The 17553-nt window shown below is 33.6% G+C and overlaps 1 protein-coding gene across 2 annotated transcripts in view; it reads right to left on the reverse strand.

The window, feature by feature from the left end:
- The window catches only part of LOC123720775 (RNA/RNP complex-1-interacting phosphatase homolog), a 47940-nt gene that overhangs the window by 18407 nt on the left and 11980 nt on the right, over nt 1-17553 (reverse strand). For both annotated transcript variants that reach the window (XM_045677538.1, XM_045677537.1), the window contains exons 3-5: nt 2156-2190; nt 1880-1967; nt 614-693 (exon numbers count right to left, since the gene is read on the reverse strand). In XM_045677538.1, coding sequence (XP_045533494.1) covers nt 614-693; nt 1880-1967; nt 2156-2190 — 203 coding nt within the window. The remainder of the gene's footprint in view (nt 1-613; nt 694-1879; nt 1968-2155; nt 2191-17553) is intronic.

Consider the following 17553-nt stretch of genomic DNA (forward strand, 5'->3'; position numbering starts at 1 on the left):
TACAGTGGAGACAACTGTAGAGACACCTGAGCGGCGACAAATACCATTCAAATTCCGAATGTGGGCGGATGTCTTAAACCCGATGTGACCGGGTTCAATTGAATCCAACGTATGCTGCACTATGGTACGATCGCGAAGCCAACCGCCCACGCGACCACTGAGATTTATAACATGACCTACGAATGGCGTCAAAACGACGCTTGAAATTAAAACTTGCCAATGCAAAAACATGTTGAATTCCTTTGATGGATAGCTGCGCCCTTTCTGATTTACGCGGCACTTTGTCGTAATGTCGCGATTTCCCTGAGGCGCTTGTTGTCTGGACATGAATATCACTCAAGTAAGCTTTGTCTGATAGACAATATTAAAATTGTATATCTTTAAAAAAAATATTTAAATTACCTTAAACTTATCTGTCCAATAAAATAATTGTTTTTGCTAATAAAACTTAAGTATATTTTGTTTGAAGCAACATTTAGGCTTCATATTGAAATTTGTGACTAAGCCTTTGCTCCAAATATATAGAACATGCTTAAAAAAAGATTTTAATAAAAGCACTAACTAGATGAACAAATAAGATATGAATTAATACTTTATGTTGTCTGATACATACTCGGTCACTTTGTCCTCGGGCGGAATTATGCGACCTGGCATTAATATTTTCTTATGCAGAACACCCGCAGACTTCAATTCCTGCAACAATACGAATCTTGATTTAAGTTTATTTTTTATTATTAAAAATTGCTTCAAGATCTCATGAGAAGCACGATGCAATGTTTGCTCCATACAAACATTTTGTTGTAAAAACACTTGTCGATTAGAAAGATCACAGAGGTCTACGGCATTTTTTTTATTGAAAAGATATATTTTTTAACAAATGACGACACTCAAATTGTCATAATTATATACATGTCATAGGGAACTGAGGGTAACAATACTTCATAGTTATTTTTATTGTTTTCATATTACATTTTTAATATGACATACATTTTTATAGCTAACATCTTTATACGCGAGGTTTCGAGCTAAAATTCAATTAGAATTAACGACTTCTTCAAACCCAATTAAAATACAAACCAAGTAGTCTTGGGTTCGATACAAAGTTGTGAAATATTTACCAAAGTGGCATGAACTTTAAAACGTCTAACACTAAAATTCCACATAGAGAAAATTATATCCTTCAGAAAACCTCAGTCGTAAATCTTCACTGAGAATTTGTCTTATACACGCTAGGAACTAAAGATACTTCTATTTCACTAACTGAGGCTAATAGAAAATAAATTAAAAATTAACGAATGACTCTACAAACAAAAGACTATAAAACAGCTATTAAAACTGTGCATAATTGTCGTTAAATATTACTACCAGACAATATGTGCTTACATTTTACTATTACGCTATATCAGTAAGTCTGGCTTAGTTTATTACGTTTTAACGTTCGGGGTTGGCAAAAATCATTTCTATTGTACACGATATATTGCGGACTCGGAAACCAGCAACTAATAACATTCATTAGAAGCGAAACAAAGTATCTATCCTGTGTCACAATGTTGCATAAAGAAAAATATTCGTAAAAACGCACAAAAAATGAGAGGCAATTCATTTAAAAAAAATATTAGCACTATTACAGGCTCGATCCCCGGCTTTCTTTCTATATACACATTGAACATTCGCTCGAACGGTGAAGGAAAACATCGAGAGGAAACCGGCTTGACCAAAATATCGACGGCGTTTGTCACTGAAGGCTAATCATCTACTTGCCTATTAGATTGACAAATGAGCATGAAACAGATACAGATATCTGAGACCTAAAAATTTTAATAACAGATGTATACGTCCAGAGCCTAATTATCACTAAAAAAATCGTAAGGAAAATTACCTTTGGATCATAGTAGCGATTTGTATTCGTCAAATCTATAACGGCTCTCAATTTTGGAATTTCGAATAGGAGGGTTTTGATGTCCCATCTGAAATGACACATTAATATAAATCTTCATACAATTATAGCATTAACTAGTCAAATATTGTTAAAAGCACCTGTTGGCACACAATCGGATGCTCCCAATCCGCTTACTAACAATCTCGCATGTCTTGAGAGAGAATAATATCTCTGTTAACAAGTTTTTAATGTTTATATATAATACATAGTACTTACATCTCTTTGATATTAGTGTTGTGTGCTTGTACAATCTGTAACAAAAGACAAAACACGTCAAATTGTATGTCAATTGTCAGACTACGGCTGATGTTTAACTTTTATTTATAAAAATATCAATTAATTAGAACAGTGACGAATGCCCTTAGAGCTTACAAGCGCTCCACGCAAAATAAGTAAGGGAAAACAAGAAAGAAAATGCAGTCGCTTTTGACATTGACTTCAAAACCAGGTTTAGCTTATATTATTTCTAGACCCAGTTATAGTCTAGATTTAAGTTACTAACTTCACTTAGCTGGTTACATGTTACCAGAGGACTTTAAAGTCATATTATACGCACCAGTCTCTCACAAAGTTGGTCAATACCAGCAGCATACAAACCAAAAAAAAAATTACTCATATACTCTCTTAGTAATATTTAATTACAATTTTGGATGCATTAGCACGTGTCTCCGGTAATAGACAATAATGCTTTGAAAGTGCCGCATGTAGGCGACAGTCCACTGATAAGAGACCTGATCAATCATCAACTAGCCCTACCTCACCGATGTCAACGACCTGCCCACCTCAGAATCGAGTTTCCGTAATCTATTACTTACAATTAATAAACCTTTTTATTATAAGATGCATCTCAGGTATTGTGATCACACACTTTAAGATACACTGTTTTCTTATAGGTTCGTTATAAGTGAGCCTAGATGTTAGTACATACAAATAGATTTTTGTTTCTTTATTCGCAACACTTGCTATTACAATGAAACCAACCTGTCCAAAAAATGGGACGTGATGATGTGCAGATTTACTCTTTGCCAGGATTGGTTGATAGCACTTATGAATAATCTATACTAATCTTACAAAACGAAAAGACTACCAGAAACATATCACCAATAGAATGCTACATTATCACTTAGCTTAATTTCCAAAATCTTTCACACAATTCAAGAAAAGAGCGTACAAATTCTTAAAAGGCCGGCAACGCACTCGCGAGCCCTCTGGCATTGAGAGTGTCCATGGGCGGCGGTATCACTTAACATCAGGTGAGCCTCCTGCCCGTTTGCCCCCTATTTTATAAAAAAAAATATATATATATATAATTTGTGTACAGATAAATAAAGCATTAAAACGCAATTACAGTTACAGCGGTTAAAGTATTAACAATATTACTCTGTATTTCTGCAAATTCCAAAAGCTATACCAACCTGGCGTATTTGTATTAGGGAATGCAATCCCGACTCGAGACCGTGAATTCGAGATCCCGCGGGATTAGAAATATCAATCCAGCGGGATATTTTCGGGATCTCGTATAGTTTAAAAAAAATTCACGAGACTGAATACGATGAAAACTGCATGTTTGCGATAGTGAGGTTAATTAAAATAAAATATTATTTGAAAGAAAACAAAAGCCTTTATCCTTTAATATTACGAACTAGACAACTAACAATTTAAATTACATGAACATAATCAAAACAAAAGTAGGTATAGCTCAAGGAGATAAAAATTGGTGATTTTGAAAGTAACTTCTAAAAAAAGAGTATCTTCTAAAGTGTCTCAAGAGTGCTATCTGCTAACCGGCATCTAATGTCCATTGCAATGTACCCGCGAGATCGGGATTGCATTCCCTAGTTTGTATACAGTACAGATGTTTTTTGGGATCGTTAAATGGACTCAAATTGGTAGTAATAGAGCTTTAACCGTTTTTAATAGGAAAATTCTCAAGACAAAGGTTATTATCATTGAAACTTTATTAATGAATCCATAGAACAATTGGTAAGTTTACATTTGCTAGTATGAGTACTAGTTGTGTTAGTATAAGTTATGAAAATGAAAGTTAGTATTTTCTTAGTGGTCTATTATTTGTGTGAACCCTTTGAGGGTAAAAGCCTCCTCCATATTTTTCCATATCTATTTGTCTTGAGTAAAATTCATTCAGTTTTCCCCGCTAGATATTTTACGTAACCATCTTTTCTTTTGTCGTCCTATACATCTCTTTCCAGTAGGTCTACAACTACGACTATGACCTACCCATTTCCTGACCAACACTTAGATATAAAAGGTTTAGAAATCTAAACATCACGCGGTAGCAAAACTAAAACGCTATCAAAAGTGGCAATAAATTTCATTTGGCCATTTCAACTATAATCACCCAAAAACGGATGCCATAAATCCCTAAACCCATTCCAATCACCGCAGGGTAAAATTTCTGGTAAAATTTTCAATTTGATCAAAATTTAAAATGTCAGCTTAATAATAGTAATTTATTGTAGTGTTGACAAGATGGCCAGGGATTGCGTGAAATAATCCCGCCAGGAGGCGTATGAGAGTTAATTTTCAATTAGAATTCGCTGGTGGTCGTTATAAATAACTTGTTGAATATACTATAAATTGTTCGACTTAAAAATTAAAATTTTCTTTCAGACCAATCTTTTACAATAAAAACTTTCGTTATCCATAGATGTAGAAAACCTGTTACTGTGGTCCATTTATCCGAATAATTAGTTCGGATTGGCCACTCCCTAATAAGTAATTCCAGTAAGTATCACCTCATTAATACACGCACGCAGTGACCGGCGGCTACTGCCTAATAATTTTAATTACCTACTTGTATTGTATTACTATGACAGTAATACATTTTACGATGACGTGCCTCTGAGCCGCAAATGAACATTGTTGGTTTCAACGTGCGATTTTCATTTTATCTGGGATCGAATGTTTATCCCCAGCTGTGGTAATAGACTTACTATGTGCGTATTTAACACGCGACGTACGGTGAAGGAAAACATCGTAACCTAAAACCGTAATCCTTAAACCCAAAACAGTGTCAAGCACTTCTGTGCTCTGTGTCTGTTCGGTTGATAACCTTTAAGAAATTATCTCGGAATAGATATATAGATCTAAGGCCCAGACCCAAAAGGTTGTAGCGCCATTAGTGTGGCCGTGTGTGCGATTGACTGTTTGTATGACCGCTATAAACACAAGAAAAACCCGAAAAGATTTATGTACGTTCAACATTACATAATTACTGAAAAAGCTAAAGCGAATGCCCCTAATATTGGTTTTTAGGGGACATTGCACATCACAGACTGACCCATACACTCCCCGCGTCACTTTAAGAAGTTGCCACGGCGCTGTACATTGATGTCCCTACAAGCAACAAAGGCTTACGTTATTATTATTTTATGTAAATTTAATGAAATATAACCATCATTATTGCAAAGGTCGCAAAAATACCTGATGCTCCACGCGGACGAATCAGCGGGTGAGAGCTTTATAATTACGCTTTTATAAGTTTTCTCTTCAATATGTAGAAATTTTTATCGACGGCAGTCGAATATTAATTTATTATTTTTAATACCCATTAAAGGTTGAAGTCAACACGCGAAGTGATGATTTTTCAATTTCTTCAATATACGATAATTTCTTTAGGTGAGACTACCCGATACCTGCGAGTTCGTCAGCATTAACTATAAAAGGAAGGTAGTAAAATAATCGTAAAAACTAAATTAGCTCAGCTTTTAACACTGCTCAAATAATTTTGACTATAAAATTTACTATATATATCAAAAAACCAGTCCTTACTGGCTTGAAATTGCGTCTTGAGGTAGTAAGTTCGAACCCGGCTGTGCACCAATGGACTTTCTATGAGCACATTTAACAGTCGTTTATAAAGTTACAGCGCGTGTCAGGAAGCCGCAATCACCTATTTGCCTATTAGAAGAAAATTAAAGAACAAAATGGCCACGAATGGAATTCCGAGCCCAAGACTAAAGGTTGTAGCGCTATATACTATAAACATGAAGTTAAACATATAAAACAAATACTAATCAACAAATTATACAGCATCATTCATCAAATAATATACAAATAGGCGCCGATAATAATAATCGATTGGCTATCGATTAATTAAATAGCAGCGCAATAAAAGCTATTCGCAATCATTAATCGACTTCATTATCATTATTATTGTTGCAATTAATCAATAAATCAACAGCCATTTACACAAATTATCGATATAAATGAGGTGGATTTAATTCCGATTACAATTCTGATATAAACAATTTTCTATGAAGTTTTTATGGATATCAATTAATGAATTAATTACACAAAAGACTACCAATTAGCACCAAATCTCGGAGCATGGAGGTGACATATATTAAATATTTTTTAATACATTGTCTCTTCACTCGATATCGTCGAACATTACGATCTAACCTAACTTAAGACTAATAAGTAATTTAAGTATTTATGTATTTTTTTTACTTACAACTGTTTATCATTAACAATTTGGAATGTTTCTGGGTCTAAGGAATGCGGATTACCTCGTTATAAGATTCCGATCAGAATAGTATGATGCAGTCACACCACGGCATGGAGAATGACACACTTGACCACGACTGTAACACCGCCCTACAATACTTGTTTGTTTTAATGTAACAGGGGAGCAAACGGCCAGGAGGCTGAGCTGATGTTTAGTGATACCGCCGCCGATAGACACTGACACTGACTTGCAAGTTAAAGTACTGGTACGCTGAAGGACTATCAGTGGTATTGGTTCGGAAATACTTCAGTGTACAAGTTAGTAAGAAAAAACACGGGAAATTTCCAGTATAGTGACTTTAATCGTGTCAAAATTCTTTCCTTAAAATGTTAGTATACTCAAAGTCAAATGTTCATACTTTACAGGTGATGTTTCTTATTTTTTTGTTACAATAAGGACCTTGGTGATGCACAGTATAGAAATCTGTTCCCACAAATATGTAAATATACAATTACATTTGCGCATGAGCTGTGTAACATACATTTCTGATGATTTTTCTTTCTGCACCTAATTAGACGCCTCGCGGCTCCAATATATCAGCGATAACCTGCTGATACAATGCGACAAGACATATTTTATGCGCGACAGGTTTAGTAATAAAAGTTAGTATTTACGACAACTGCAATTATTTGCAAACATGCCCCACGCTGCGATATTAACTGACGAAATTTTATTTGATATTTAACATTTCAATCAGTGCATATTAACGTCCAAAGATCGAATCTACCAATCCAGTTTTCTAAGTTATCAAATTGTTTATGTATTTACCTAGGAGAATTTTAATGATTTTTGTTTATTATCGTGTGTTTATTGATATAGAATTAGCGTAATTTGTTTTTGTACAATTTAAATAGCTAACAGATCCATAAAGCAATGCACTTGCGAGCCTAGCAACGTGTTCATGGGCGGCGGTATCACTTAACATCAGGTGAGCCTCCTACCTCTTCTATAAAAAACATGTGGTGACAACAAAACATGAAAAACTAAATTAGTCTAATTGAATTCTTATTACTAATGTAATCTTCATCTCTTTCTGTGAAATTGTGTTTACTTAGCTTGGCCTTAGACCCAAAAAGTTGACGTGTGTCAAGCAGAGGAGGCTCTTGTAATTAATTTGACAAATGATCATAAAACAGATTCAGAAATCTGAGGTCCAGACATAAAAAGGTTGCAGAGCCACGGATTTATTACAGTATTAAATATATTAAAATTTCTAATACTGACACGTTCACGTGACTCAGATATATTAAATTTCATCACCAGTTGTTATTCAAATCGGTTACGATATTTATCACGCCGTTTTAGATCTACCGATCGAATATCACTTTACTTATACGACCTAGAAGCAACTTTAGCGACAAACATAATGGCGCCAATGTCTGCCGAATGATTTATGACAACGAAATGCAACATCATTGTTTAGGAACGAAAACACTTTTATATCTAGCAAAATGTTACTATCATTTGGATAGTCATCCAACGTTTATACCATTGTAATGATGGCCTAATTGACAGTGAGCACCATTGTTCCTATTGTTTTCTATTAATATTACTTTTGTCGCCTTGTGAGGGACCTGTCATTGTTCCGAAAGCCCATTCGTTTACTGACAACGGCGCAACTGCTACAGTAGATTAAGAAAAGGTGGAGCAATGTCGTTAGAAGAATTTAACCTTTTACAAGCTCGATGATACATAACAACAAGTAGACTAACTATGGTCTCGACATACGGACTTGCTATGATTTTATTAAATGGGAAACATATACGTATTGATGCTAACCGTCGCCCATGGACACTACAGATCCCTTAGTTTATAGACCTTGATAGAATGATACGCTCTTTTCTTACAGTCTTCCATCGTCCATTTCCATCGTCGTACCAGTTAGGAAATACCTATCCAGCTGACTCCTCTGTTTTGGAATAAAGAGCGAGGTCTTAAGAATTTAGCCGCATTCATTTACACTTCGTTACATTCGTTACATAGAAAAACTAATATATAAAAATTATAAGGGATGCAACTGGCTGCCTTATCGCTGACAAGCGATCTCTTCCAGGCAACCCTAGTAACGAATACAACAAAAAATAAATATGATTGGGAAAGTGCAAGAGGTGCATAAGCAAATCTGTAAAATATGCATATAGAATCACCAACCTTAATCTAAAATAATAAATACATTTTTTTATTTATTTACCAGTTCTAATTTATTTATTTATTGAAGTTCACCACCATCATACATAATGCTATATCTCCAGTATATGTAACAAGCTATCTTTTTTAAAATACATACCTCATAAAATAAAATATAATATATTTTTTGCTTACTGTTAAGCAAAACAGCGAGTTATGAGATATACACTTAAAAATGATTTATTTAAAATCGATCAGCCTACTACCGAATATATCCAGGTACGGATAAGTACAGTTTATTCCATTATATTCACGAAGTATTTGGGAGAGAGTTAAAATGAATTCTTAAATTAGAATACAATTGAATGAGACATAAAAATTTAACACTTATCGTAACGACATAATAGTTGGTGTCAAAATAATTGATATGTGGCCAGCTTTCATGCATGCGGGTTATAACATCTCAAACATCGAATAATATCAGATCAATTACTATACGGGCATCGCCACAAGATTTTAATCTTCATTCTGAATATCCTTAAGGAATTTAGAAATCAGTTCTCAACCGTAAGAGAGTCATAAGACAACCAAGGTTTTCAGCAGGAAAACCACAAGAAAAGTCTTGCCAACATGCAAAGGAAATAAACATAATAAAGTGGAATAAACAAAATAAGAAACGTTCGTAACAAAACAAATCTTACAGATGCACTTGTACATGCTCTAAGGCTTAAAAGCTCTAGGGTGATTATAGTTGAATTGGCAAATGTCTTTTGTTAAAATAGCTTTTACACATTAAGAAAAACACTTTAAACATGGCTTTGATCCGTTCAAAAAGTGTTTTTCTAAATCAAATTTATTTGCCAACGTTTGATGGCGTTTTAGTTTTGCTACCGCGTGATGTTTAGATTTCTAAACCTTTTCTATCATTCGATAATATTCAAGAAATGGGTAGGTCATAGTTCTAGATGAACAATAAAATGGATTGGACATACTGGAAAGAGATATATAGGACAAAATGGACAGATGACGTAATAGAACTAGCAGGGAAAAACTGGATGAGTTGCTCAAGACAAAGAGAAATTGAAAAATATGGAGGAGGCTACAAGGGGCCATACTAACCCTAATTAAAAAATATATACCTCCCTAAATATTTAATAATAATAAAGTGACACCTCCCAATATCACTGTCCATCGAACTTCACATAAACAGGCAAAAGAAAGGACCCGTTAAATCGGATTCCTTATACGATTCAACCGATTAATCGAATGAAACCCGCTGGATCGAATGTCGGGGGGCATTTATCGCGCCTAATTGCGACCACCGCCGAATTTCGGAGTCAAAACGTACTGGGTGGTGTCGAGGGTGCCTTTTATTTTGGTGACCATGTTATCTACAATACTAAGACTTTTTTTTAATGATTTCCATGAGATATTATGTATGTTTTTGTCATTTTTTAGATGTAAAAACATAGAATACATTTACTTGTAGTAACGTAACCTAACAACGCAGAGGAAGAGGCGAAATTAATTCAGTATCTAACTGAATAAAAAGGAATAGACTGATTTCCAGTACATATGCAGTATTTACAATATTCTTAACCTACATAGTAATAATAACTAAAGTTAACGTTGAGCGAGGAAAGCTCGCCAGCTCCGAGGTCATAGTACTATCTACCAGGCACCAACATTAATCTTTAATAAGCGCCTGTGCACTAGAAACCCACGGCTCAAGAGTATGTACTCCAAAGGGGAAAAATCAAACACTGGCTAAAGTGTTCAAACTATCTAGTATTCACAGAAAGTGTTGACACAAAGAGTAAAGAGACTGGAATTGGACTGATTTAGTTTTTATGTAGGAAAATATTCCAAGCAAGGAAATTTGAATTCCATTTGTCCCACAATGTCAGAACGTATAGGTCTTCTACGTGATACCTCCTCCACTCAGGTGTTACGAAGTTAAGATTAAAATAATTTCCTTTTGCTTTTGCAATCTCAGTCGTGACAGTACTTTATGACAATTAAACATGTTTGGGAACCTTTATATGATAAGGACTTACTCCAAAGAATTCAATAATAACTGTTCAGTAAATTGAATGTATAAAAAAAGTAGAACACGTGAAACTTTCGTATGCACCAAATTTCGAAGATCATGATTCTTATTAAAATATGATAAACGATGAATACTGAGTAGCTTTTCTGACAACCTTTAACATCCAACCACACATCCCACTTGACAAGACCGCAGTGAACACGAATACACCCAGCTTTCATCTCCACAAAGCGCATGTCAGATATGACAGTGTAATAAATATTAAACCGACTTAATCCTTATCCACAAAAATACCTCATACTTGCGATAATACAAGAACAATTTGCATAATTCCAACAAAACATTCAGCTGTTCCAAAACAAGAAAGCCGATCCGGTCCCACGATAGCCCGGTACGAAGGTACGAAACTTGGCGCGTACGTGTCAAAAGATGTAATTATGAAGAAATCCAATCAGCCGCGCCATGATACGGCGTAAGCGTCGACGTTGATTGAGCTATAAATTTATTGAAGATAAATCACCTTATCGCGACAAATCAGTAGCTGATACAGCCTTAATACCAGAGCGGAAAAAAGGGCGGAGCGTGTTCATTATGACCACTAATGAATTGCCCTTTACAGAGTAATATGTCTAGCTTCGAACCGAATGTGTCAATATCAATTTCTGACACTTGATGGCATATTTTTTTAATAATTTCCCTCTGCACAACGACATTATCTGACATTACGATCTAGCCTAACTTAAGGCAAATATGAAACTTAAAACTAACCTTACTAAAAACGATATTTAACAAAACAATTGTCCAACATCGAAAGCTTTGACAGTCGAGATAAAATGACACCGAAAAATATGACACAAAATTCTCAAGAGTTCCGAAGCGTCGCCAATAAATTCACTTTTAAACTGATATCTTGCAGCCTGTGCAAACAATAAAGATTTAAATGCTTTTGTAAATATTGTTCCAACAGATGAATCTCGCCACGAATAATACATTAAATATATCGACATCCTTCGATATATGATGATACACGATGGCGCTTCGGTACCTACGGTATTACATGACTATAAATAAAGAATCGTAGAGTCAAAAATTAATCTTACAAATGAGTAACAAGCGTATAAGTAATACCACTACAAATCAACTCATTTCACATTGTTCGATGATAATGCTAGCTCGCGGCGTATACTAAACAGACTGACTAATTAGATACGCTAGGACTCTCTAGGACCACAACGTACTAACTAAACACTATACAAGCAAAAATGAACGTTATTCTAATACACATAAGAAACAGATATCTGTGAGTTTCGGTTAAACGTGCGATGGCTCATGATAGGACGCCTACGCATAAGCGCCGCGAATTCGTGAGAAATACTGCGCCGGCGCCGGACAAGAACATTATGTCACACAGTAAGATCGCTTACAGGACAACATAATATTACTTAGAAGGTATTAAGATTATAAACTGCAATGATATAGCGATTGCACAATTCAAAGGGTCTTCTTTAGTATATTAGATATATGTATCACATATACCAATAATTTATAAATACTATTTCGCAACATAGTTTGTTAACAAGCTCAGTTGTACACAAGGGTACAATACGATTTTGACAAATGGGAGCTTAGCGTTAAGTCTAGCCTCTGGAACTTACTCAAAGAGCAAACAGTTACTTAACTCAATACGTAAATGTTTCAATGAGAAAACTATAAACCTTTAGATTTTTCACTGCCCTTTTGTCGAGAATAAAGATTTTGGATCAGAATTTCACCAACACAACAATCAATGAAACACTTTAATAAACGATTCTAAGTATGGCTATCAAAAAGGTTCAAATAATTTATGTATCACCTGACTAGTAGGACATTGAGCATTTAATTCAATGAATAGATAGACCTCGGCAAATCCATACAAAATATCACAAGTCAAATTGGGCATCGTAAAAACCGAATGTAAACAAAAACGACAACTATTTAGCACCTCAAACGGCAAAATTAAATATTAAATCAGCACATTACTTCACACTGCATTATCAAACTCATTAATTTTAATACCGTGCTATTTTTGCTTAGAACTAAATGTAATCGCGAAGGTAAAGCGATTTTAAGCTATAGCGGAACATCCTTACAAGGATTATTAAAAAATCCACAGCGCTGACTATCCTGCATTATCAGCACAATCCACATACACACAGGACATACACATTCACACCATCACACAACACAGCATCACTAAGATCAATGTATATAATGTATTCCATCTTTGGCTATATCTTTAGCATAATTGTTTCTTGTTGTATGTAATTGAAGTTAGGTGAAGGAATCATAGCCATCTAATTGTCAGCTCCATACCCCACTACGCCTCTATATTATAAAACATGGCTTAAAGATATGATATTTTTTATTCTTCACAGCGATAAAAACATCGCAACCATATCAAACGCAAAAAAATATCTTAGGCCTAAGTTTTGTAGGAAGGCTATCAAAGACTTTAAGCCTAGAGCAGTATTTCCTAACGTCCCCCGTTTTTCATTGTTTTAAAAATTTTACTTACAGTTTCGTTAACCTTTCTACAACCTATCATCTAAGTTTTTTATGTAAACAATTCAATTTTTTTATACTTATTTATCAAAACATCAACACCTGTCCTAACAGGCGACCCTAAATTGACAATAGTGCACAATAAGTTAATAAAATTTATAGACGAAACAAAAAAAAACAAACAAACGATATTAATTAGGTAAAACAAAATTACACAATAAATACAACAAATTAACTAACTACTATAGGCACTAATAAATAATATAACTACCATGCCTATGTATGTATGTAAAGAATAAGAAATTTAGGAAAAAGGCCCTAGCGGGAAATGGAATTTAACAACAAATTGTTTTCAAAACTCGCAATATTGACCACTGACTAAGCAAATTATTATTAATATCAATATTATTATATGTATATTAATACAGTTACACGAGAAATTAAAATCGTGTAAACTCTGCCATAAAATAGATAAGAATTCGTTAATTAAAAAGCAATTTCTTAAATCCAGGTGCGCATAACTAAACCAACAAGCGCGTTGCAAAACACTCAGCCGACATCGGGGCGTGGCGACACACCTCTCCATTAACGAAGAACTAGCAGGTGCCTGGCACTATCATAGGATGTACTTTGAATATCAGTTTAAAATAAAAGACTTTCCAAATATATTTCAGTTCGAGAAGCCATACTGGAATTGACTGGATTTTAAGGAATGTTAGGTTAAGTATTTACAAAAATATTTCTATAGATAGCACAGTTATCCCTCCTATAACACTTTAAATTGGGTCCGCGTTATAGGAAACGCGTTGTATGAGCATTGCCCCATATAAAGCGTAATGTATTATAAATTATTCACGTTTACCTTCTCTTGTTAAAATTTAAATATTAAGAAAAATCTATGTTCAAAATAAGTGCGTACAAATAATTATAAAATACACAGTGCGTTATATGAGAATGTGTTAAAAGAGTACCATGTTATAAGGGGGTTTACTGTTATTTACAGTAACTGACTTCGACACTTTTATTGGCATGTTAATATAAATATTTCTTTTCAGAACATATTTGAACTTTTACCTTTTCTTCTGGCCTTGGAGCTTTCTTGAAGATGACATAGTTAAACGTTAAACTTATACTTTATATACACAGATATATATATATATATATATATATATATATATATATATCTCAATAGTAGCTATAGTATGATTGTGACAGATTTAAACGTTAACGGTGCGATACGATACTATAAACTCTGACCGTTCAAATATAGGTAAATATTCCATGATATTGTCAGTGTAAATAACCTTTTTTTTTTAAATTTATGAATCCCGACTGTAGGTAGCTGTGCGAGATATTGTTACGTTTAAACCTATATTGTGATAAATTATACAAAACAAAACAAGAAACTTTTTTTTAAATACTATACATTTCATCTTACACACATCACATATGTTATGAGTTACATAAAAAACTATAATGTAATTTACCTCAGTTCTCATTAAACTTGTACAGCCACCTATTACGAATCATTGAAAAATTACAGCAATTTCCCCTAAACACAAACATAGCTTTCGTTTAACTGTAAATATTTAGTATACATGTTAAAAGTCACGAGTTGACCGGAAATCTAATATTTTATTGTAATACATTACAACACGCTCATTACAGTGTATTCGATTAGTTGTAGCTGTGCTACGAACAGGCAATTACAACTTTCATCGAAATATTATTCACAGCACAGACATAATAAAGAAATTAAGATTGTTAACAGATAAAACATTGCATTATCGACGATAAATTAACCAATCAACGGGTCCGTAAATTGAATTATAAGAACCGAGGCAAAACCTTAGCGGCAAAGCGGCATTTTGACCCATGTAAAGCTTGCGAGAAGATAACACATGTGTAAGTAATATTTTTCTAGGTTATGCAAATGGCGTCAAGTTGGAGAAATTTTTCGTGTCCATGTGGGATTCAGAGACAGTTCATTACCATGATTCTTAGCCATAAACCAATTTATACAGGGTGTCCCAAAAAGAGAGTCAAGCTGTGGTCCAGAGATACAGCATCCTTAGAGAAAGCCAACTAAACCCCATGTATATTATAAGATTTTTTGTAATTTAAGAGTTATAATATTTTGCTGTTTTTAGTGAATTTCCACTTTTTAGGCATTTTTGGTTTTCTTTTCGTTTTCTTTTTATTACTTAGCCTATTTGACAACACATACACAAAAAACCTACATTAATGTTATGATTGTGTCGTCACATATATTCACTATATGCAATATATATTGATTTACGAATATACAACTAATTGAGCTATATAATAAGAATAACTCCATTATAAATGCATGACTTCATAATATATTCGTTAAATTAATTAATAATGTGACGATGGTATTCAATCAATGCGGAATCGAAAATTAGCTGAGAAGAGTGAATAGGCGAGGCGGTTAAACGAATACATAAAAGTTTTACGACTTGAATTTGATAAAAATTTTGTATAGTCTATAAATTATACGGATAATAAAATAGTAAAGGAACAATTTATTTTGATTGTCCGCACAACCTTGCCACGATCGTTAAATAGGATTAACGTGTATCTAAATTATATTAAATTCCAGTTTCATATTGTGAAAAAATTATATTCATAGTTATAAAACCATTCAAATTAGTGTGCGTTAGTTTAAGTGCTAAACAGATTCTTAAAGACTGTAAGTTATATTGGACACTTACTTATGTTAAATATCCACTTCACTAAATTTAATTTATTTTAAATTATCTACTTAAATCTTAAGTATGGCTAGATTATTTTAAATGATATCTTTGCGCAGAGACAATATATAAAAAAAATATGAATGTCAAAATTAAAACATAGAGCTAAACAGAACATTCAGGATTCCACTTAGCGCTAAGAATGCCTCGGGTATGTCAAAACGAATTTGACATAGAAGAGTCTTACTTCTCCATCTTATCGTAAAGGTATTCAAGTATTGGCTGTGCAGAAAGCTTATGGCCTCTGGTTTGCGAATGCGAACCACAATCATAAATTTGAATATTCAGGGTGTGAGAAAATAGAGACTGAAGAGGTTTCATATAGCGTACGCATACATAAATCAAAGCTATACAAATGAAATATCTTAATTTGCATGCCCTGGGGCTAACGAATGACACTAACGACGCGCCACACAAAATTGAACTATCAATTTTTCTGTCCAAAAAGCGCTATTAAGAAACCCATAACAACATTATTAAATACCATTATTTCAAACTGTAAATATTCAATCATTATGTATTTTTGCTAATTTATTACATATACCGCTAGCGCCAACGCGGTCATAAACAGGTATAATTGAGTTTGGACTTTTTAATGCAATAAATCCACATTTTGATTGTAATAATTTTCGTAATGTCTATGAAATTAACATTCATTAAAGCTTCGCGTTTATCATTAAATACCGGCAACGCATTCACTACCATGTGTCCTTGAATCTACCTTTAATAGCTGACCTATTTTTTTCACGTGTTTAAATATCCGGGATTTTTTTATACGGAACAAAACTGTTAATTTATTAGAAATTTAAGTTGTAAATAAAGATTAACTACATTTTTCAACTCTCTTTCTTTGTCATTTATGAGTTATTGTAAAGAAAATCGGCAGTTAACGGTTTTTATGAGCGTCAAGTATCATTACATAACACCTTTCTATTGTGATAATGTACAATTGACCAGTTCTGTATAGTCTTATACGGAAATAATTTATGGGTAAAAATTAAATATATTCTTATATACCTTCATATATATATTGTCTCTGCACAAAGACACAATTATACTTAACGATATATCCTAAGTTAAGACTCACAAGTTATTTAAAACTAACCTAATTTACTAAAAAGAATTTTTAACAAAAGAAAGTTTCCAATACCACAACTTAGTCTCTATTAAGGGGAAACACTTGTGTACGTCTTCAACTTCTTATACATAAACTTTTTTAGCAATTCTTAAAAGGCAACGCACTTGCGAGCTCTCTGTGTCACTCAGTGTGACGTGATGTAATCTGTGTATCACTTAACATTAGATGAGCATTCAGCCTGTTGGCCCCGTTATATAAAAAAAAAACATTAGGTTCCCTTAAACTTTCTCGAGAGGCATTTTCAGCACTAGTTACAAATATACAGAAAAATTGCCTTATTTATAATTAGTTATAGAAAGGTTTAGGTTTTATATTTCTTGTTTTGTTTAAATTATATTTTTAGTTGATATTTTATATTAATAAGTTTTCTATTGTATTAAGTTACTGTAACAATAGTAAATAAGAAAATAAATAAATCTCTTTAACAGCACGGTTACTTCTGCCACTATAGAA

This window comes from Pieris brassicae, chromosome 2 (genome assembly GCF_905147105.1).
Source record: "Pieris brassicae chromosome 2, ilPieBrab1.1, whole genome shotgun sequence".
NCBI classification, from domain to species: Eukaryota; Metazoa; Arthropoda; class Insecta; order Lepidoptera; family Pieridae; genus Pieris; species Pieris brassicae.